This window comes from Sciurus vulgaris, assembly GCF_902686455.1.
Source record: "Sciurus vulgaris genome assembly, chromosome: 9".
NCBI lineage: Eukaryota > Metazoa > Chordata > Mammalia > Rodentia > Sciuridae > Sciurus > Sciurus vulgaris.
The window spans coordinates 79,260,038-79,284,337 of NC_136469.1; the positions used below are offsets into that span (position 1 = coordinate 79,260,038).

At 38.9% G+C, this 24,300-nt stretch overlaps 1 protein-coding gene across 1 annotated transcript; it reads right to left on the minus strand.

Moving 5' to 3' along the window:
* Positions 1 to 695: 695 nt before the first annotated feature.
* On the minus strand, positions 696 to 24,300 carry LOC306670094 (bone morphogenetic protein 3-like). Its single transcript, XM_079154547.1, has 3 exons — positions 23,443 to 24,300; positions 8,916 to 9,826; positions 696 to 2,097 (listed from the first exon to the last, which is right to left on the minus strand). Exons 1-3 carry the CDS (start codon positions 23,801 to 23,803, stop codon positions 1,906 to 1,908), a joined length of 1,464 nt encoding a protein of 487 aa, XP_079010673.1. The 5' UTR covers positions 23,804 to 24,300; the 3' UTR covers positions 696 to 1,905.

The following is a 24,300-nucleotide window of genomic DNA, read 5'->3' on the forward strand; positions in this document are numbered from 1 at the left end:
TTAGACTACAGAGAATGACACACTGGTTTGCCAACACTGAAGTGTGGGATTTTCCTGCATCTGGCTGATGTACAGAGGTAACTTGTAGTTTTTTCCCATCTATCACTCTAGTCCCTTCAAGAAAGATGCGTATAAAATAGTTTATATTAAAAACCCAAACTTTCAGTGCCAAAAGGGCTTCCAGCTCAAGCGATCAGTCTCCTCATTTTACCAGGAAGGACACAAGACACACAGTTAACTTGTATCTTCCACAAAATAGTTGCTCAGTAAATACTTATTAGATGACTGAACCACCATAGATAGCTAAAGACAGAGACACAGCAAAATGCCATGTCTAGTAATCCTGCACGGTCTCTGCAATATCCTAGTTATTTCTAATCAACAGGTAAGACTCAACTAAGACAAGGACAAACCACGGATAAAACACTAACAACCACCTGTGGCCTGAAATGGCTTCTTGTCTCTCAAGCACAAAATAGTGAGTGAAAGATTTTTGAAACAATTTTCAAGGTCAAAAAGTAAGACCAGGTTATATGATAAATGAAAATGAAACAAAAGTGAAATAGTGTCTACCTTTGAGTCCCTTTCCTGGTGGATAAACTTGGTGAGCTTTGCTAAAGTGTAGATTCCATGACTGAGGCAAAGGCCCTAATATATGTGAAAAGTGCCCTTGCTCTAGATGTGGTTAATGAATGATATTCAATCAGTGATTGTGATCAAACTGGCCACTTAAAGAGAGTTCCACTGTTCATGAGTTTTGAGCTTCAATGTCTATGGGCAATTCCACAGAAAATAAAGGCATTATCAAGCGAACTAAAATTTAAATGGCCTCAGGAAGAATTGTTGTTGTTGTGTTTTGCAGGGGGGATTCTTTTTCTTTTTTTGAGACAAGGTCTCACTAAATTGCCCAGACTGGCCTCAAGCCTGCCATTTTCCTGCCTTAGCCACACTCTTGAGTGTCTGGGATTCTCAGTGCATGCCACAGCATCTAGCAGTAAGGACTTTTAAATTCATTTAAAAAAATACTTGTAAGAAAGAAGTGAAGAGGAATTACCTCTGGGATTTTTAAAAACTGGACTGCTGACTCCCCTTTCGTTTTCAGGCAGTGAACTGAAAACGGTGGTATTTCCAATATAATGGAGGGTCCAGTGGCAACTCTATATATGCTCTTGAATGGTTCTATTATTTTGGTAAAGTTCTCATACTAAATGGTGCTTGCCAGAAATGAAACTGAAAAACAAGGAATACTGTGTAGACTGAGTTACAGAGTCATATTAAGTACACTTCCTGTAGAGGACACGGGCACCAGGCATATGTATACACACACACACACACACACACACACATACACTCAGCATAGGCTTACTTCAACTCACACAATGACTTATATCAAAAATAGGGGTAAATAAGCCAAGAACTTCTACCATAAACATTAACATTGATGGGATATTTAGCACATGTGGGGTTTCTCAGAAATCTAAGGCAACAAGCCTACTTAAAAATACGAAATTACTCTGTTTCCCCTAAGTTGTTAGAATGAGTAGAGATAAATGATAAGCTATTGTTGTTTCTCCATTCTATTTTTTAAGCCCCTTACAAAAATAAATCAGTATGTTCTTCAACAGTTCTAAAAACAGTTCGATAATTTTTCTCATGTGATTTTTTAAAAGAAAGAAATAGGTGTCCACATTTACTAAAATTTTGCTTTTAGTTACATTCAGAAACAAATACAGTCCAGTTCTGCATGGTGGAAATCTTCGGTCTATTTGCTTATTCTCTTTTGACTATAAAACAATCTTTTGGAACAAAATGCATTGGCAGTGCAAAAAAAAAAAAAAAAAAAAAAAAAGTCCATAAAAATAAACTAATGATTGAATGAAGCATTCAAATGAGTTCTTTGCCAGGTTATCTGCAAGCACAAGACTCTACTGTCATGTTAGGATAAACCTTAAGCACTACATTCTTATTTTCATCAAAGAATAAGATGCTGAGTGAGGACATCTTTTCTGGCACACAGCAAGGCTCAGGAATCCCAGGAACAACCCCTACAGCTCTCACTATGCTCTGGATGGTAGCATGATTTGATGGTTTCAAAGACTAGAAAAAGAAATGAGAGAACATGTTAGGTGGAATGGCTTTTCCGCTCCTCATCACACAAAATGCCCTATATAATAAATTTGTTTCAATGATTTAGTAAAACCCTGACATCATTGTATACCAGCCCAACCTCTGTTTCCCACCATCCCAAAGTAATAGTCATTTTCTAAGAACCTGCTATGTACATTTTGTAAATACCACCTCCAATCTTTAACAAAAGCCCCATTTCTTACATTTTGCAGACTCAAAAAGCTTAAATGACCTGTATAAAGTCAAATAGCTTGTAAGTGGTAAGAATTTGAACCCAGTTCTTTCAGCAGGAATTATTTAACTTCAAAGAACTTAATCCACAACCATAAAATCAATATATCATTGATATTTTCAACAACAGGATTGCAACCAAAAAAATTTGGGGAGGTTGTTGTTCTTGACCCTGCGTTAATCATAAAGAACCCTAAAAAATAACTCTATTTAACAGAGATACCTTATTGCCACTGCTATGGTGATATTTATGCATTGTTGTCAAAATAAAACAGAGGAGCATTGATTTCTTTAATAGTTACCAGGAGGATTATTTGGATGGTGACTATTTCATTAGTGTAATTATTCAAGTGCAAATTGAGGTTAAAAAAAGAACACACCATTGGCCACTGGGGGTCACTGTTGCTCCACAGTTTTAGACTTGGTAGAGTTGTGTTCTTAGGAACGGACCATGTCCTGTGGGAATAAACTAGAAGGTCTAAGGTTATCCCATGGATGTTAGACATTTGACCAATGAAGCCTGGGTTAAATCTCTTCCCCTGGAAAACGCCAAATGAGACCATTAACATCCATGTGAAACGTGGTTTTATTTAGAAAGCCCCATACAGCTCTGCTCTATCTAAAAGCATTAAAGGGAGGAGTCAGTTTTGCAAACCCAGACTGTTAGGTCCTGCCAGGATGGCTAGCACACCTCCATAAGTGATGCCACACTTTTCAACAGCACTTCTCCCCATGGTCTCCTTTGGGTTGGTGAAACTAGTTTTGTTTCAATCATATTTAAAAACAGAAATTTGGGCACTAGGAATGTAGCTCAGTGGTAGCATGCTTGCCTAGCATGTGTGAGGCCCTGGGTTTGATTCCCAGCAACACACACACACACACACACACACACACACACACACACACACACGGGGGAGGAAGGAGCAGAGAGACTTCTGGTAATTTGCTAACCATCAAGGCAGGAATAGGATTTAAACCAAAATTCTCACTGTATAATTTCAAGATTTTGAGCCATATTTCTCACCGCTCAGAGGAACCTCTGCCCCAGTGAATTGGGATTTTAAATTCAAACTCCTAACTCTAACATGGGAAACTCAGACAAGTTAAAAATTTAAGGCTACATAAAAGTCAAAGGTGAAGAAAATAATACTGAAAATTGGCATATTGTGGGGAAATAAAAATAATTCCTTGTGGCAGAAACAGGGAAAATTTGCTTTGTGTCATCGCACCTTTCAATTTCAATGTAAAAAAAAAAAAAATCCATACATTTGACTTCAACTTATTTGGAATAAATACAAATAATTAAAATATTGGTCTTAATGACAGGCAACTGCTTTTACTCTTTCTTCCTAGAGACTCCAACTATAAGTTTAAAAGAGTAGTCAAGTTTCAATTAATGAGCTTTGACTGATTGCAAAGCCTAGTTTCACCCCTTAAGTGGGGAAAAAAAAAAAAAAAAAGTCCAAGCTGTTCTACTCTGCATGTTGGGTGCCCTGCATCATCAATAAAATATGTGAGCCTCACCCAAATTGTAACCAGCATTGAACCCGAGATGTCAAGAGGCTTTACTTGTTATCTTAGCAGTATCAGTAATTTCTAAAAAGAACTTTTACAGCCATACAATTTTCTCTATTGATTTAAAGTTATTCTGAAGACTCAATCATCCATGAACCCCCATAAGACTTTTAAAACCAGATTTTCTAACATAATTCTATTATTGTTAATGTCTAACCACTCACAATATTTACATTTCATACAAAGTTGATCTAATTAATTAGCCTTTGGGCAATAAATACTGCTGCACATTGCTGTCCTCAGTGCCTACAACACTGTATACTCTGGACGCTGAAGAAATATTTGGTAAATAGATGAAATACTTAGAGGGAACAGCATACCCTCCACTTTACCTATTTTTGTGGGGGTGGGGAATCCCACAACAAAAATGAAAGGTTCTGGGCTGGGGTCATGGCTCAGTGGTAGAGCGCTTGCCTAGCACATGGGAGGCACTGGGTTTGATCCTCAGCACCACATAAAAAATAAATAAAATAAAGGTATTATGTCCACCTACAACTAAAAATATATATATATTTTTTTAAATGAAAGGTTCTGTGCAAATGACCTACCAGAGATACAGAAAATATTCATGGGTGTTTCCCAGGAAAATTCCTATCCTATTTCCCCCCTTAAACTCCAACTCAGAAATGATGGAGTCAGAAACTGTGAGTATATGAGTAGTCTCTAGTGAGCTCACTGGAATTCAGCACAAGCCATTGATGGTGGGTTAGTGTTTTCTTATCAGGAACCTCTCAGATTACTAGGGAGTTTCCCCTTTTTTCTCACTATGGAATCTTCTGATCAAGCTGCCCTTACCAGGAATAATTATGTCATGCACAAATGATCCATGTTGCAATTTTCTGGTGTGAAGCATGTTTCCAGTGCACAGTTTTTGTTTCTTAGTTCAAACTGTGTTTCTCATGACTCTCTTTACTGAGCTTAAGAAATATTTCAGTCATAAATGCAAACCTGTGCTCTTTCCCTCACCAGTCTCTCTTTTAAATGAGGGTGAAGCATGTCTTCAACATCAGTTCAGATAACTTTTTGCTAAGGAAACTCAGTACATCATAATTCAATGTTTATAGTGCTCATCTTCATGACCAGAGATTAGAATTGGAAAATTCAGGAAATTCACTGAGGATGTATGGTTTTGAACTAATTAATGTGAATTTCTTTATATAGGATATTTGGTGCAAAGTATTTGGATTATTTGCTGCCTAATTCTCTCTTTGCTATTCCTAGTTGTTTGGCATAATTCCTTGCAAAAGTAACTTCATTCCTTTAATCCTTGTTGGTTTCTTGGCTCTCTGTCAACAACAATGGCTCAATCATTTTCATTTGAAATTTCTGTTTTCCATCTCGGCTAAGGTGGTGAGGGAGGCAAAGAACTCAGCCTTGGCTATGTGGGTATTTTTCATCTCATGGCAGAATTCCAAGAATCTCTCCCTGGGAGAACAGATTGACTGTAAGGGCTAGAAATCTGAAAAATCCAAATTGCCCTGTCTGCGAATGAAATCTACAGTGGTCAGGGCTGCACCTGCCCAGCTGTGTGTGATGTCCTCAAGTTGAATATGATTACAAATACATTAGCAGGGGAGAGTATGTTATCGGCTACGAGCCTTCATTCCTGACCTGGGCCATGAGGTTTTGCTCTATACTCTTCCAGACCAGCCCACATGGGTGTGAGGGCCCAGAAACTATCTAATTGGAATCAGTGAAAGGGCAAAGCCTGGAATTTGGGAAAGGCAGAGCACAGCTGTTCTGAATTATAGAGCAGGTTGTCGACTTTAGCAGATGAAGAGACCCGCCATATAGAGACGGTTTTTGCTCAGGAGGCCTGAAAAGAAGGGCAGCTGAGCAGTCTGGCCTGGGAGAACTTTTCTTTGGGTCAAAATGAATATCTAATGTCTAAAGATTCTCTGGTGCCTCGATTACTGCACGTGTCATGCTGACCTAGTTACAGCTCCTCATTTTGTTCTGCTGGTCAGGAAGCTTTGCTATTTAAGTAGTTCACTCTGGTTGCCATATTAGACACTGTGCTGACAAGGGCATGCTCACCCCTTGCCTCCTCTTTCAGCTTCATGTTTCCCATCCCTTGGTTACTGTACCCCTGGAAGACTTAAAGGGAACCACTGGAAAGCTTTAAAAGTTAAGCAGATCCATACAAGGTGACGAGAGATTGAGGACTCTTTGTAACAGCCAAACTTCCACTCTCCACTTGGCAGGAGGAAATCTCAAGCTCAGAAGGAAAGCTCCACACTTATCCCTGTTATGTCTCCCTAGAGCTCTGATGCCACGCCAAGTTTGGACAAATATTTTGATGAGTCCAATTGCTGCAATGGATGCTCTCCTCATTCTACTACTCTCCAAAGGAACCTCACTGGAAGAGCTCACAGGCTGTTAAACCCGCAGGGAGAATCCTATTTTCAACCTTGTGATATTTGAAAATGAACTAGAAACACAAAACTTTTTCTTGCTTTACAACTTTTATTTTCTTGCTCCCTTTCCCTATCTAGTCTTTTTCCAGCTGCTCACACTTAATTTCCTATTCTCCTCAGACTCTGCAAGGGCCATTAATAATAACGTCAATAACAAATATTTATTGAGCACCTACTGCATGCAAGTTGCTCTACTATTTCATTTTCCCCTTGTTTTGTTATGAAGTGTTATTATTCTATTGGAGGGGTTACTGTGGATTGAACTCAGGGGCACTAGACCACTGGGCCACATCCCCAGCTCTACTTTGTATTTTATTTAGAGACAGAGTCTCACTGAGTTGCTTAGCACCTCCCTTTTGCTGAGGCTGACTTTTAACCCGCAATCCTCCTGCCTCAGTCTCCCAAGCTGCTGGGATTATAGGCGTGTGCCACTGCAACTGGTTCTTATAACTATTTTTACCCATTTCAAAGATGATAAACTAACAAGGAGAGAGTTTGAGTAACTTATCCAAAGAACCATAGTTGGTAAATGGTAGAATCAAGATTCAAACCAAAAGCATTTGATAATCAATGTCACTCCTCCAAGTACAATTTGGGGGAATCAGCAGTATTAGTATCACCTTGAAGCGTGTTAGATGTGCAGAGTCATGGGCTCTATCCCCAAACTCACTGGACCAGGGCACACATATTAACAAATACCAGGCAGTTTGTAGGCACATTAAGGTTTAAGAAGGCCTGGATGATCAAGCATGTGTATTTAATTATTCTGCTATATTGCCATACTTCTCTCCTTAAATTTGTTTCTTTTCTTAACTTATCCCTTATTAGCTTTTAAATTATAATTCTTTAGATCACTGAGGAACATGGTGAAGTTCTTCCAGAGCAATAGCAGTTTTATGAAGAGTCAAAGCAAGTGGCACCAACAGGAGAGACAGTCAGTGAGGAACCATGGTGGAAGCCTGGAGACTAAACCACTTATCCAGTTAGGGGATGAAAGCAAACTAACAGAACATCTCCACATTAGTATGGCTTTCTAGAACCTGTCAGGAGGGAAGAGGGAAGCTTCTTTTCTGGGTCACCCAAATGAAATTACAGCTTATGAGAATGAGAAAGATTATTTAGAAAACCCCCAGCCCACCTAAAATCAGTCATCCTGAATTTATCAATAGAGGAATCCATTCTCATCTCTGGAGACAAGTCACAAGCCACAAGCCACAGTGTATGATAGAGTCTTCCCTGCCTGTGGCCTTGTATCATCTTTGCTGTGTTTCCGAATGTCATCCCTGGTGAATGAGTTCTGTCTGATCAGTGAAATGTACTTTATGAATCTTTAGAGAATATAAGGCTCTTTTTATCACTGTAAGTATAGATAATATTTACTTTGTGTTGGGTTTACAAAACTCAGTATCATTCAATATCCTTGGGAAAGATTAGGTCTTGGAAAATGTGAAAAGCTGAGACATCGTAACATGAAAAACAGAATGTCAGTCAGCCCTTTTGTTTTTATGTGTGTGGTACCCAACGATCACAGGACTAGAAACGTAAAAATGCTACCATAAAGACTTACATGCAAAAATAAGTCACTCTTTGAGGTAAAGGGGCTTCTGCCCTCATTATTAAACTATAACAAAAATTGATAATTGATTCAAGCTTTGAAAAAAATGAACATACTTCTTCCTCTGAATTCTATTCCTTGAGTCACTTCTCATCGTTTAAGAGAGAATCAAACTGTTTCAAGACAAGAATGAAAGCATGGCAACAAACTTAACTGAGCTTGGAGGGCACCACTCTAGTTCAATATTTATACTCTACGTTAAAAGAGAACTTTCACTCAGACTTGCTGTGCAAAAAGAGGTGGGCGTTGGAGAGACTTCTGAAAATATATTTGCCATGATACTGAGTAGTGATATGATAAAACACAGCCCTGATTGAGTTTGGAAGAGTCAGGTAATTTCTGAGAGGTTAAAATAGGTCTTGGAAGAAGTTTACGAAGTCATCATATTCTATTTTGCCTTCCTTTTTGACATTTAGCAGAGAAGCAAATGAAATAAACATCTGGAAGATTTAATGAGGCCAGTTTACCTAGCCAAACCCTGATCCTAACCTCTATGGGGACAACTCTTTTCATGAGTCATTACTTATCAAAAAAATGTTCTGCATCAGGGCATCAATCCCATTAGCCTGTCCTTTTGCTTCCATGGTCTCCATGCATTCCCTGAATATTCCTCAAAAATCAGCTTCTACCACCTGGGGTTTGCTTATCATAAATAGGTATAGATGCATAACTAGTTGACTATGCACCATGTTTGGAACCAACACAAAAGACATTTTTACGGGTACATTTTTTCATATTTCTCATACCACTGTTGACCTCATATTACTTTAACACCATTAAAGAAAAACCATGCATAACCATATTACCTGTTACATAGGTACCTATTACCTAAAGGTCCAGATGGATTCAGTAAATGAAAACACACACTAACGCTCATGCACATTCAACTTAGTGTGCCTTTCTACTCTGTGGAAAAAAAGAAGAAAGAACAGGGCTAAAACAATGGCTACCTTTGGCATGGGGAACTGGCAGGCTCCAGAGCAATAATAAGCATCAAAAGACTTGGGGGAGATAATCCATTCACTCCAGCCAATATCAGCAAAGTCCACTTTAAGGTATCTCTTGGCACAATTTCGAGGTTCAACCCATTGCTTTCTTCTTGCCTTCTTCAAGGTCTGTTCATCAAACTGAAGTGTCTGGCTCTTTTGGTGAGGTCCTTTTCTCTGTTTCTTTTTGTTCTTACTCTTCTCAGGAGGCTGAGTCTGAAGGGTTTTGTAGGGCTTCCTCTCTTCCCATACTCCCTCCTCCTGGTACTGATACTCTGCCCCAGGAAGCTCATTGTTCTGCAGAGGCAACAAGATACCTGTAGAGCGCTTCTTCCTTCGTTCCATAGAAAGGGCAGCTCTGATGTGACTATCCAGTTTGGGGACAGCTCCAGTGGGGAAATTCCAATGTCCCTGTAAGCTTGATACCACACTTTCTGGTTCTGAAATGGCAACATCATTGGCATACACCAAGATATAAGGCTCCAGAAAAGGTACCATCCTTTTTGGCAGTAGTTGTGCTTTGGAGGTCATGTTAAATCCTATTAGGAAGTCCTCATTTTCCTTGGCCTTCTTCAAGAGCTGAGTGATATCTTTAGATAGCCAGGACATGATGTCTCGATGAGGTTTGGCTATATCTACTGACAGATGACCCAGGAGTTGGCTTTGGTTTAGGTTAGCTTTGAGGCTCCATGCATAGAGTTCTATCTGTATGTGTTTCCTCTGAGCATGATGTGAGCAGCCCTGGGGCACTGGACAATTCCAGCTGATGTTTACTAGCTCTCCAATATAGAAATACAGTGTGGCAAACAAAATGTTTTCAGATTTGGTTAGAGAAGTCAGATTAAAAATATGTAGTCCCTTGCTTTTAAGGTCTCCTAGGAAAAAAAAAAAAAAAAAAAAGAGAGAGAGAGAGAGAGAGAGAGTAAACATAATAAGACCTCAATCATGTGAAAAAATTAATTCAAAATAAATCAGAGCCCTAAATATATGAGCTAAAAGCCATAAAATTCTTCAAAGAAAACACAGGACTAATTCTTCCTGATCTTGGATTTGACATTGAATTATTAGATATGACACTCAAAGTGCAAACAACAAAAGAAAAAATAGACATATCAATAAAATATATTTATAAATCAGATAAATGGAAATTCATCAAAATTAATAACCTGTGCATCAAGTGACATAAGCAAGTGAGAAGACAATCTTCAGAATGTTAACCGTATATCTGATAAATCTAGTATCCAGAACACAGTACATAAATGACAGCTATAACTCAACAACGGTTATAATGCCTTATAATGCCATAATAAACCCACAAAACATGAGCAAAGGACTTGAATAGACACATCTCCAAAGAAGATACACTAATGGCCAACAGGCAGATAAAAGGATACTCAAAAACATTAGTCATTAAGGAAATAGAAATCAAAAGCACAATGATGTACTGGTTGACACATACTAGTATGACTACAACAAATCAAACCCCAAACACCAGAAAGTTAGTGAGGATGTGGAGAAATTGCAACTCTTTCACCTTGTCAGTAGGGAGGCAAAATGGTTTAGTCGCTATGGAACACAATTTGATAGTTTTCCCAAAATTTAACATAGAATTTCCATATGCTCCAGCAATTACTCCTAGACATATGCCCCCAAAATTGAAGATAGGGACTCAAATGAGTATCTGATTATAGCAGCACTATTCACAATAGCTAAAAGGTGGGTACTGCTCAAGAGATCATCAGTGGATGAATGGATAAACAAAGTGTGGCATATATAAAAGATACAATATTACTGTCATGAAAGAGAACAAATACCAATACATGTCAATGTAAATGGACCTTGAAACATATAATGCTAAATGAAAGAAACCACATGCTAAAGGTCACAAGTTGTTTCATTTCATTTTCATGATATATCCAGAATAGTTAAGTCCATAGAGACTAAAGTGGTAGGTGTTTGCCAGGGGCTGGAGCAAGGGCTGACTAAGGAGAAACTCCTTAAGAAGTTTGAAATCATAGAGATATTTTGGAACTAGATGGAGTTAGTGTTTGCACAACATTTTGAAGGTATCAATTGCCACTTTATTGATTTCTTAAATAGTTAATTTCCTCTTTTGTGAATTTTACCTCAATTTGTTTTTAAAAAAGAAAATATAAACCAAAAAAATTATGCAACCCCTTTCCTTTTGAGGATTCTGGTGGGAGTGAGAGTAAACAGGAGTAATTTTAAAAGCCAGAAAAAAGTTTAAAGTAAAGATTAGCCAGTTTTATGACTTGCTCTTTCCTTTACTGAAGCATCATAAATGTGTGAAAATTATAACAGCAGTAAACTTAGTGTGGGGGATGGGGTGGGGCAGAGCATTCTAGAGATGACCAAGATCTGAACTTATAAATTTGGCAAAATATTCTAACAGCCTCCTATATGAGGCACACATGGCCTAATGGTGATAAGCACAGGGTTTAGAATTAGACTCACCTTGACTTAAGTACTGGTTCAGTCACTTAATTAACAGGGGGAGCTAATGTTCTCATTCATTAAATGGAGATAATTTCTACTTCCATGTCATCAGAATTAAATAACTGTAAAGCATTTCATAAAGGCTCTAGTTAAGTGTTTCTTAAATATAAATTGTCAGTGTAATTAATGCCAGGATTCACAGTATTATGGGCACTTTATCTCCTACCTGCCTCACAAATTATAGGGTGCAGGATATGGGTTGAATATGCAGGGTGAAATATCTCAATATTCAGAAAATATATCCAAAAATGAGAAACCATTCAAAGTGCTTTTTAAAAATTTTCTGGTACACTTTGTCTGAACTTGAACAGTCCTTAAATTTAAAAGTTATATTGCTAGATAGCTTAACAAAAAAGATTGAAATTGTTTGATTGTACTTCTAGTTCTTCAAATCCAGAAACAAAAGACAGTGAGAGGAAGGAGAATGATTTTCAAGGGCAGAACATGGCTCCTTCTAACAAGTTACTGGTAAGGCTGAGGTTAAAGAATGTCCAGTCCTGGGATTGGTCACCAAAGTCCAGGCTTTCCTTCATGCACTTGTTCCATATACATACTTGTTTCAGAAACACACGCAATCATGAAATTATGTTCTTGATCAAAAACATGTTTCTGTAAAAACAAAACATTTTTATAAAGAGTGGAAACTTAAAATGAGTTCACTGAGTCCCCAAGCACAGGGGAAGTGCAATGGGAAACACATTTTATTCATTTTTAACATTGTGTGAAGCAAAAGGAGGAAACTGCCATTTGTGCACATTTGTATAATCCATGACACCAGGATAATATTTTGCAGACCTTTATAACAAAGCCATGGCATCAGGGTTGTTCAGAGACTCTGACCTTAATTCATCCCAGTTACCATAATATATACTTTTACTCATACTTTGTGTAGCAGATGGAAGTTTAAAATGGAGGAAGAGGAGTCACTCTGTTCTAAGTATGTGGCAATAGAATGACTGCCAAACAGACTGGCAGTGAATGAACTCTGAGGGACAGGGGTGGCAGGGTGTCACTGGGTAAATTAATCCTGCTCCTTTCCCCCACATTTTACTTCAAAATATTTCCTTCTTTCAAACAAGTTTCCCATCACCTTGTGACCTGCTGCTGGTAAGCCTCCACCACTGGGTCTAATCTTTAACATCTTCTCATAAAAAGTCTCAGAATCTGTCACACCACCTGGTGCCACCACTCTCATTCTAATTCAGGGTATGATTTTGAAGTTTAAGGCCTGTGACCCAGTCCCAGGTCCACTACACCCAATAGGGATTATTAGACAAATTACCTAAACAAAATCCCCGATTGCTCCTCTGTAAAATGAGACCAGTAGTATCAACTGCAGAGTTGTCATGAGGGTTAATTGAATGAATGTAGGTAAAATGCACCTGGGAAAGACTCCCTAAATGCTAGCTAACTAGAACTGCACTGTCCAGTATGATAGTGACAGGCCACATCAGTTCAAAGTGAAACATGCTGTACACATATAAAATACACACTGAATTTCAAAGACTTGCTCCAAAAATAAATGGACATTACAGAAATATATTTTATATTGAGTATGTATTGAAATGATAATATTTGAGAATTTGGGGTTAAATGTAATACATTATTAAAATTAATTGCTTTAGTTACATTTTGCATTTTCAAATGTAGCTACTAAAATTTTTAAATTATACATGTGGTTCACATTTGTGGCTCATATTAAATCTCTACTGGATGGTGGTGGTCTAGAATAACCACTGGTTTTACAGTCATATGGCCCAAAAGGAAATTTTGAAAAGGTTTTATTTCCAAATGCAGTAAAGAATGAGGATTTTGCTCAACATAAATAAGCAAATAAAAAAGTAAATTGGGCAAAAGCTTCCTTTCTTGAAATGCAACATTCTTTTTTATGAAGGACATATTAGATAAAGATAATCTTGGTGATTACTTTAAAATTTTCCCTCCAGCTGCAGTTAATCATTTCAATCTGCAATCGAAAGTCTAAGACCAACAAACTACTCTTTTCTAGAGCTAAATGGGCCTTATATCACAGAGATTATGTACATAGTTTCCACTGTATTATTTGTGTATTACACACATAAACATAATACAACCAGCAATGAATGAGAGACCAAAGCAAAATAAATGGTTTACTTTAACCAACATGAATTGAACACCCATCAGGTGCTAGAGCTCCGACTAGGTCATAGGGCTGCACAAACAGATGCTTCTATTCACACACCGTGGTCGGGGAGAGGATACGTGAGCAATGTATAGGTAGTTCTACCACTTTAACACTAGCTGTCCAAGGTGTTAATGATCTTGGAACAGAAAAGGAAGCAATTAACTTTGTCCAGATAGGGGACAGAGGGACACATGGGGAAAAGGTGACCTTTGAACCAGACTTTAAAGATGAAGGCAGAAGGGAATATTGGGGAGGGGAAGGAAGGAAGGAACACGTTACAGCAGTGTTACAGCTGTTGTTACAGCAGCTCAGGATCTGGAAGCTTTTCCATGAGGACTATTGGCATGTTTTAAATAGAAATTATAAGAATACTTCAAATTAACCTAGTTATTGAAATCCTAGCAAACATCTAAACCTGCCAAGTTCAGACAAGAAATGGCCAATTCACATCTAGCTTCTAACCAAAGATGTTAAGTTACGCCCAGCACTTGATGTCTTTGCACTTATTTCTACCCAGCCAGAGGAAAGTTCTCTCTCTGCCTGTTCTAAATTCCTGCTCTCCTCTCTCTTCTTTTAAAAATAAACTTGAAGTAGCCACTCTTCTATAAATCATTCCTTCTCTGATCCGTACTTACTTTTTGTCTTCTCTGATCTGAGGTTATTTAATTTCTGTAGAAGTCAATGCTCTTCCCTCAAAGCAACCATTTAGTGTGCATTTACAATGGACAAATATGGCACTAAGACAGGTGCATGGAATTCAGCAAGCTGGGTACCAGAAATAATTAAGAATGGGGTAAATGCCTCCCTGCTATAGAGACACATGGTAATAACATTCATGCATTTTACATTTTTTTAGATTTTTATATTAATCTAGCTTTTCAAACAAGCATCTTCCTGTACTTAATAATGGTAATTTTGCATTAGAGTTCTCTCTCTTCTCCCATCAATTACTGCCCAGATTTATCTATGCACACCAATAACTAAGTTTAAAGAACAGAGAAGGAAAATGCCTTAATGTTCATCTTTTTCTATTCATTTGAAGTATTCAGATATTTATTTGGAATGACTGAATGAAAAATCAGGTACATTTTCTGATTAATAAAAAATGGATAATAATAATATTTAAAAAGATGATATAAACACAAGTAGTTTATGTATTACTTTTAGGCTGTGGATAGTATTTGAATACAAGAAATACTAATTATATGCTATACCAATCTAAATATATCTAGAGCAGCGTGCCCAGTTCTGGGTGTTCTCATCTTAACTAGTTTACATACGTCAAAAACAACTAGGGAAGTAACCACGATGTTTAAGGGTCTAGAAACCCCTAAGTTTGAGTTGAATAAACAAGAATAAGTGACCAGGAGGAGGAGAATGGTTTAGCAAAAACGTAAGAATTATTGCCAATTATTGGAGGGGCTGCAGAGGGATCAGGGTTTTCAGTGATCTCTCTAGTGTCAAAGAGGAGAATAAACCAAAAGTTACAGTTGAAAGGAGGCCACATCCAGGCCAATGTAAATCATGAGTTTTGATTGTTTGACTCAACTTGGTGAGACTGGGAAAAAGTCCAGACTATTACAGGAGGAATCCCCTATGGTAGAATGCGGTGTGGAAGGTGAGATTCAGAACCGCTCAGCTTCCTTGCATTAACAAGGGGGTGTTCGCAGATCTTCCCCAAGAAATATTTGTGATGCCAAAATATAGCTACCAATAAGTGGTGCTATTTTCTTACTGTTTGTTGGCACTAGAACAAGGCCAATTTTCTTTCTGGGAGGATATCTACTGCAATCTAGTTAAGGTTTGCCACTGTCATTATAATCTTACGTCCTGAATTTTCAGAGTCATAATACCTGAGAATTGAAAGTCAGGTGAGTTTCTAAACAAGCCACATTCTCTCTTGCTTGTTGGATCTCTGCACCTGCTGCTTCTCTGTGGAATGCCTTTTCCTAACCCTTTCCAATTTGATAATCCGGATTTGTTTTTTAAGGTGAACCGAAGGCACCACCTCCAGAGGCAGGGTGGTCTTGACAATCTACTCCCTTGATTAGGACCCTGCCTCTATTATTTTAATACCATGTTGCTTCTTTCTAAAACCATAAAAACAGTTCAAAGATGAGGACCCCTGGACTCTGCTGCTTGGGCTGGTCCCCGGCACTTCAGTCCCTAGCATAGGTCCTAACCCTTGAACAATATTCAGTAAATGCTTCTTTTATGAATAAGCAGATTTAGTTCAAACTACGCATTACAGAAATGTGAAAATGAAAAACCACAGAAGTTAGTCAGCTGGTTACCATTGATTTCAGAGAGGAACCCAGGTCATCTTCTACCTATGTAGATTTATGTAAGGAGTTTGTTAAATAAAGGTAGAAGATTTATTTCTGTTTTTATCTGAAAACAGAGCACCTGCACCTGATGAGGGTTAGGATCAGCTTGGGCAGCTGGGATTTGTCCTGAGGACTCAGGGCTGGCCATGCTATGCAACAGTTCAGCTTCTCTCCAAGAGTAGCTAAGGCGGTGTCCAGGGAGTGGTGAGGGGAAGTTCACCTTCGTGCTGGCCCACACAGAATGAATTCAAAGGGAATTAGAACATACAATGGAAAGCTTTCTATGTAAAAGTCTGATTTTAAAGCAAATAGATTAATGAATCTTGATGATTAGTTAAATCCCCAGGAAGCAGGGAAAACATTTTAGTCATACAGAAAATATGTAGCTAAGAACAATTCCTTACCACCCCCCCACCCCAACTCCTTTGTCCAAGTTTAGCTGCTAGAACTGCCAGGCATGCCTAGGACGAGGTTACATATACCCTATACCCACAGCCACTGACTGAATATTGCTCTGGATTTCTTAGCCAAGACTGCAGTTTCTCTCTGCTACCATCCACTTTCAGGAGGAGACAAGATGGAAGGTCACAATTTTTTTTTTTTTTTTGCAGAGTCTGAATCAAAATGTCTGAGTTTTATGAGAACTCAAAACAACCACTTTCTATGTCCAAAGTAAAAACCTGGCCAAAGATGATATAATGTATGTTTTTCTAGAATAGTCAAATGCTCATTAATCAGTTTATCTGCTCTTAGCCTCTGCCTGGGGCATTCCTAGACTGTGAGCTCTTGGAGGGCAGACTGGAGTCCTATAATCTTTGAACTCCTAGTACTTCACACAGTCTGGAGCATGCACATCCTGAAATAGGTGTGTATGTCTGTTTGTTGAATGAACAACTGTGCAAACTTACCAGATTCAAAAGTGTTGCCTTCTTAACACCAGAGTGGAAAAAAACTTTCAAATAGGTTCAAGTTCCCTAAGTTGGCAAAAACCTTTCTTGGGTTGTTTCCTTCAGTTCATTAGAGATGAAGCATTATTTGAACAGTTGTATATGAAGTTTAATACCATCATCATTTAATATATAAATGATAATATGCCTCATGGGAAATTCTTTTAAGGCAAGTTTGTTTTTAAAGGACATTTTGCCTGAACTGACAGCCTCTCTACTATCTCTTCTTATTTCATCTCTTGAACACTGAATTCAACACAACTGAGTTTAAACTGTAGGTCAGAGGTGCCAGGTCCTCAGAATACAACCATGAAATGAGATAGACTTCCTGGCCTCCAAGGACTTTCTTTGGAGGCCCCAACTCACATCACTCTTCTAGCAAATCTATTAGGTCACAGACTCTGCAGCTGTGAGTAAGGGCAAGCAGTCTTGATTAACATACTTTGAAGCCTTCTCCAGGGCAAGAACTGTCATAAAGATAGCAATATACCTTGCAAAGCAAAAGAAAGCTTACCATTATGTAAGTTAACAAACCATTTGTCCATGGAGATGCCCACTAAAGGCCAGATGAAAACAGGAATAGCACACTAATCAATCCTAGATTTCAAGTATTGGTTATGATACAAAGTACTCAAAACTCTAGGGACAGAAGCTTAGAGCAATGTTTTTCAAATGTGGATCAGAATCACTCTGCTGGCATGTTAAAACACAGATTTCTAAGCTCTACTCCAGAGTTGACTCTGAATTTTAGTGTGGGTTGGAGAATTTCAAACAAGATTCGAGGTGATTTTTTATGCTGCTGATCCAGGGATCATACTATGACACTAACTAATTTCAAGAAATCTCCACAAAACAGTGTAACCCTACCCCACTCAGCCCCTGGGGTCAGGAAAGACATAGTAACTTGTTGAAGGTAGGTTTGGAAAATCATAGATTGTTTTACAAAATGACTACCACCTCTTCATGTTTACATTATCACTGCAAACAAACACAGAATCAACATTAGAGATGTGTTTAAGACTTTGTGGGAAGCTAGAGGGAGTTAGTCTCTCAAAATATTAAGAATATGAAAAATACCTGCCTTATTTAGGGTTTCTAAACTTTTAATGTATCTTTCTATGTACTTTTTCAAATGGGTTTTCACCATTTTTCTATGCAATAGACACAGTAGGTGTGATTTAACCCACTTGATAGATGAAGAAGCTGATAATGCAAATATTCAAGGACTTTATCAATCAGCAGTTCAGCTAAGATTGGGATTTAAATCTCACAATGCTTAGCCTTAGGTAACAGAAAAATAAACCTCTAATGATCTTTTTTCTACTTGAAAACTATTCGTCTTAGCCTATACCTACCTGTAACAATCACACTCAATCCAGTCTTTAGGATGAATTTCATGCAATTAAATTTTTAAAAATTAAAGGAAAAGTAAATAAGAGTGTGTTGGACCTCAGCTGCTTTAATTATACAATGAAAGTGTTGGATAAAGAACCTTGCATTTCTAAAGTTACTGGATATAATTATTACATAGAAGGTATATTTGACAGTACCTTATTTAGTAAAGTGGGATAATTTTGCCCAAACACTTTCATTTATAGTGTTCCCAAATATAATCAAGGCATTTACTGTGCTTCTGTTAACAAAAGAAGATGAATCTTAAAGGAAGATCATTGAAGAAGTCAGTAAACACACCATGGTCATTTCACTTTATGATCTACATGCAGATGTTTTAGATAAAGAGAAATCCTTGCCTTTAAAAATATCACCACTGAAAGTTTGTGTTACCAGGGCACTTATCTGTGGCTTTATATGCCATATGCCAAGACATAGCTACTACTAACATGTGAATAGTAATTTTATTGGTTGCTAAATATTTCTCTCTTATATTGCAGCACAAAAATCCTGACTAGTTAATAGAACGTATATGCCAAGTTGCTCAACAAGTTTTGTGAGGATTTTGGTAGGTATGATTTTATTGTATCATTAAATACAGCTAATTCAGGGGATTTTATAATGGATTTGATAGATGTCTTGAGTAAATGTGTCTTTCATGAAGGTATTAATGATGGTAAAATATTAAAAAATATGTATAATCTCCAAATGTATTTTCTGCATATAAAATAGCTTTTGTTTTAAAGCATAATACCTGCTGTGAAACAATAGGTACTAATCATGAAGAAGAAGACAATAAAGGAAAATTCATAAAGAAACAGGAAAAATAGAATTTGGTGACAGAGAGACTCTAAAATGACATGCAGAGAAATTTACAACATAAAAGCAGGAAGATGGTACAATGGCAATTTTACCCAAGTTCAAAAACTAGCAATATACATAAGTCTCATGAGATAGGTGTTGAATGGGAAATAAGAAAGTGTGCCACTCTTAAGGAGGCTTATTTGCATCTAAAGATCCCACAACAAAGAAAACATCCCTTTTTCCAACTTGACCATGGAATTCAAAGTTATGTAGCACCTGTTAAGATCTTCTAGAGATCTCTTTTGTGAAATTTTCTCTTAGAAATTTAGATCAGACCAATAGAAATAATAGATTTTGAGATGAGCTTAGTATGTTTGGAAATTGTCTAGCAAATATATCATGATGTCCATTTGTGCTTCCATTGAAGGGGATGGACTTACTTCTTCAATGACTCTTCCAAACACAAATTCTACAATGAAAATACTTACAAGTAGTCTTGACATTTATGTGCCTATTTGATTATTGCAAAATCTGAACTCATTCAATTACTTGTGAACTTCTATTGCTTAGGTGAAATGTATATAAACTTCTTAATACTTTTAATTTTGCATTTATTTTAACGTACAAATTTTGAGCAAATTATTTGCTTGCATGAATTATCTGCTTAGGGGTTTTTTTTTTTTTTTTCATTGACCTTCATGGTCTCTTGGTTTCTCCAAGTGTGTCTAACAGTACTACAAAGTTAAATTTGAATTAACTTGGATTTTTAAATGTCAGAGATTATAAAGCTGTCTTGCCTATTACAGTAAAATCTTCATTAAAGACTATCATGTATTCAAAGTGGTGTGTAATTCAAAGCAGCTGCACATCCAACTCCTCCACTTGTACTATTGTCTTTAAATAAAAACATCAGATAAAGTACTCTTTAGTTTCAAGTCTCATTTCTAAGTGCCTGGGCATTTCAAGGTAAGTATATTTTGATAAAGTAATTATAGTCCTTTACCATTAAAAATTTGATGCTTTGTCCCTGGTCCACGTATTTTACAGAACAGCTCCTATTGAAGTGATGATCATTTTATCATATACTATCTTTCCAAAGTCTTATATTTTCACCTTGCACCCAGAAACATGTCAAAATCATGATTTTTCATTTTTAAAGTTTTTGGTTCCTAATAGGAAAGCATCTTCCTTTCCTCATTGAAGGAGATTATTCATTTGTGAATCTGGTCTACTTCAATATTGTTCTCTTTTATTCATAAAATATGTGAGGTTTTTTTAAAAAGATAATGCATAACCAATGAAATGTAGACTTTTTGTACTTGTATATCACAGATAGTGATAGTATCCTAATAAGAACATGTGTGCTTTAATTGGTTTTCCTGAAGAGGTTACATTTATGACTAAGAAAAATGAAATTAAGTTACTATGGGAATAATAAGAAAGTGAGGGACATAAATTATCTTGAAGGATCACTATAGAAGAAAACCTCATGTAAAATATCATTCTTTTATCCTGTGGTAGCCAAGGAAAAACTTAAGTCAAGATTAAAACAAAGGTTAATTTAATATCCTTCTGTCTTCTTTCAAGATGATGTGTTTTATCAGGCCAAATGTCTCAGTCATCAATAATTTTGTAAATCACCTTTTACAAAGGGAAAGATAAAACCTCTCTTTGTGTAAACCCTTACACGTCACAAAAAAAGCTTATAAGAGCTCCAAACTTATGGTTTTGGCACACAAGCTGCCTTGAGTTGAGGGAGGAGAACAGGGGTTAGCAGAAAGTGTATTTAGGATGGATGCCACCCACCATCAAGTAATGGTTTAAGTAGAAAGTAATCAGAGGGAGACCACAGCAGCTAAATTTCAACCAAAGATATTCTAGGTTTAGAACAATAAATAATTTTAATCAGGTATGTTCCAAAGAGCAAATAGGTCTCTAAGGCTATAACTCAGCCTGAATAAGCACTTGGAAAGTCTGCCGGATCAGCAGCCACTCCGTGTACACAGCACACCACCTGACTTTCCATTAAAATCTGGAACATCTTTGGGTACAGAGAAGCCCATATATTGTGAAACACTTTGAACTGGAAAAACACATCTAATTTATTAATGCAGACAGCATCTTTCACCCACATCAGACAGAACACAGGTCACAGGGTAAAGGGTGTCATGCAAACGCTCATATGGATGAAGCGAGAGGGACACACACAAAAACCTTAGCACTTTCCTGGAGTCCTGCCTCATTACAGCCAGAACTGCCTTATAATAAAGTCTTTTCAGTGTGCTAGTAACTAAACACTCTTGGAAGGGGTCCAACATGCACCACCTCTCCAGGAGTCTCCAACCAGGTAACATGACACTTAAGCTTCCACAAAAACCAATGTCTACTTATGATGAATAAGTCATTAAGACAAGTCTCTAGGATGCTAAAGGGATTACCCTTCTTATCAGGGCAACACAGCCTTGTATATATGCTTCAAGCTGCAATTCATCATTTCAAGGGAATGTCTGGCATCTGCATCAGAGTTTATCATTTGATGCTGAAAGACCACAGTGAAGCTGATAAGGGACCCTGAAATTATAATGAACAGAATGATTTGAAGCCACAAAGTATATGGCGCCTGAGCTATTCAAATTCTTATATATAGTTCACCCAGCCTAAAGCAAAAAAACTATACAGCGTGTGAATGAAACAAACTCATATTTCACCTCCAAACTTTAAGATTCATACTAAAAATGAAATTTGTCAATACAAAAACAAATATTGATTGTCTCTCTAGTCTCAGTTTTTCCCTGGGTAATAACCAAGGAACAATTATCAAGGTAAGTTACTTGAGTATCTTCTGTATTGCCTCCTGCCTGGCCACCCAACTTCCTTCTAATCCTTGTTACTTCCACACTGCTCCTTCATTGAGCTCTGCCCCCAGACATACACTAAAGTAAAACCCATCATTCACTGGCATGGCTGGCTGTCAGGACAGCTTCCTCAAGCGGAGGGGGATGCTGTGGATAATGCAGGGCAGGTTTCTGTTTCCTTAGTGGTGGTCAGCTCCTTACAGGTCATGCTTATGGTTCTAAGAAGAAAGTAAAACCTGGTCAGCTCAAGCTGTATCTAAAGACTTCTGCATTACAAAGCACAATTCACATTTATTGTAAATGTCATCATGCTATAAGACCTAGAGTTTATTCACAGTTTCAACCTAGGACTTTCCTTTATGGATGTGTTAGTTTTCCTCTTTTCCAGGAGTCCTACATATCAAAGTTTGGGGAAATGTTTCACTAGTGGCTCCGACAGAATTGATTGAGCAGTGAGGCATAACCTCCTTTCTTGAAGATTCTTGGCTTTTTTTTTTTTTTTTTTTTTTTTTTTTTTTTTTTGATGGTTTTCACTAAAACAGCTTTGCAATCCCGTTCTCTTTACCATGAATGTAGTGAAGGAAAAAGCCTAGTTCATTCTCAAAGCATATAAACAGGGTCTGGAAACTTTCCTTCAAGCCATTAGCACAGGGAGGGAGGCTGTTAGCATGTAAGTTATTTGCTTCACCGCAGGGGCTAAGCGAAGAAACCTTGTTAAGCCATGAATTTCAGTCCGCAGTGATCTGTGTTGAAAAATGGGATGAGCAGATTTTCGTGGGCAGATTCAAAGAGGTATTTAGGATCCAGTGCTGCTCCACTCCCCAACCCCCAACTCCTCCCAGGGTGGATGGTACAACCCCTATTTGCCCAGATGGGTTTTAAATAATCTAAACACTCAAGCACCTGGTTTTGTTTGGGTGTTTGTTACCAAGGGACTATCAAGTAGAAAGTGGCAAATATAATAACACAGAGGGCGTGAGTTAAGAGCCGGTGCAAGACCTGGAGAAGCCACTACCTAAAAGGCGAGGAGAAGGCATCTAGTTCAAGGGTGTTTTCTCCCTGGGACCCCTTGGGCTGGTATAAAATGGCATCTGCTTCTGGGTAAACACGAGTCGAGCCTAGTCCCAGGGAATTATGGCTGACCAATTTAGGAATCAGCGGGGTAAGGTCCGGTAGAAGTACTCCACGCACCCTAGAGCAGGAGGGCTCCGCTGAGCATAAAGTGTAGTCCACCCCCACCCGCATTGCTCTAAGCTCTTCTCTCTACTTTTCCCGCTCACTTGGGACTCTGAAACTGGGCTCATCTGGACCGCAGCTGGAGAAATGAGGAGTGTGACGGGACTGAGGGACCCAAAGGGCAAATGCGAAGGGCGGAGAAAGGTCCCTTGGTAGCACCACCAAGCCAAGGGCTGACAAGGAATGTGGGGGGTCCTGGGAGAAACCGCCGAGCCACACAGCAGGAAGGGACTCCCCGAGCGCACTCACCTGCTGCTCCCGCACGAAAGCTGCGAACTGTGTTGCCTTCGCGCAGGGGCTGAGGGCGCAGGGGCTGCGAGCCTCGTTCTCGGGAGCCTGGCATCCGTGCCGCCTGGACTCTGCCACTGTCGCTGTACCTGTCATAGAGCCGGAGCATATGCTCCGACACCTTGTCACGAGGCTGCAGCTCTGGGCCGGGGCCACTACCTGCCGAGAGGACTCCTGGCACAGCTTTGTGGAGCTCGGGCAAATGGTGCTTCTGTCTCTCTCCCTGCACCAGGCTCACGCTGAAGCAGCCCAGCCACAGGTAGAGCAGGATGCGCATCCCAGACATGGCTATGTCCAGGTGCCGCGCGTCCGCTCTCTGCATCGCTGGGAAACACTCCCAAGGCGTGAGGGGTCGGCGACAGAGCCGAGGGTTGAACTTCTAAGCAGCTGCGGTAAGGGCGCTCAGAGCCCAGAGCACAGCTGGAAGAGGACAGCGACAAGCCCCACTTTCTGCGCCGATGAAGCGCGGACCCGCAGGTGGGCTCTTCTTGGGCAGCACAGGCGCAAGGCGCTGCAGGCGTTGTCTCCACTCCGACGTTGAGGAAGAGCTGTAGGTCGCTGCGTGTGTGGCCCGAGTGTTTTCAGGAGCTGTCTCTACCCTCCCTCCCCAGTTTATTTTCGGGAACACCCGGTCGAAGCGGCTGCGCTGGGGAAACGGACTAGAGGTGCCTTGGGCGCGTGCCGGAGCCGGGGTGGGCGCAGTGGTCCGGAGAGTGCTCACTAGCTCGCCTTTTCCAGTGACTGGAGGAGCCGCGGAGTCGACAGTCCGAGTTTTGAGTGTACGAGTGTACGTGCGAGCTGTGTGTGTGTGTGTGTGTG

What these genes read in the sequence shown, in the direction of transcription:
- LOC306670094 (XM_079154547.1), bottom strand. Translation starts at nt 23,803, where the DNA reads ATGCAGAGAGCGGACGCGCGGCACCTGGACATAGCCATGTCTGGGATG. An exon ending in CTTTCGTGCGGGAGCAGCAG is followed by an intron (nt 9,827 to 23,442) that starts GTGAGTGCGCTC and finishes TTTTTTTCCTAG; the next exon opens with GAGACCTTAAAAGCAAGGGA. An exon ending in GCCAGTTCCCCATGCCAAAG is followed by an intron (nt 2,098 to 8,915) that starts GTAGCCATTGTT and finishes TTCTTTTTCTAG; the next exon opens with TCTTTGAAACCATCAAATCA.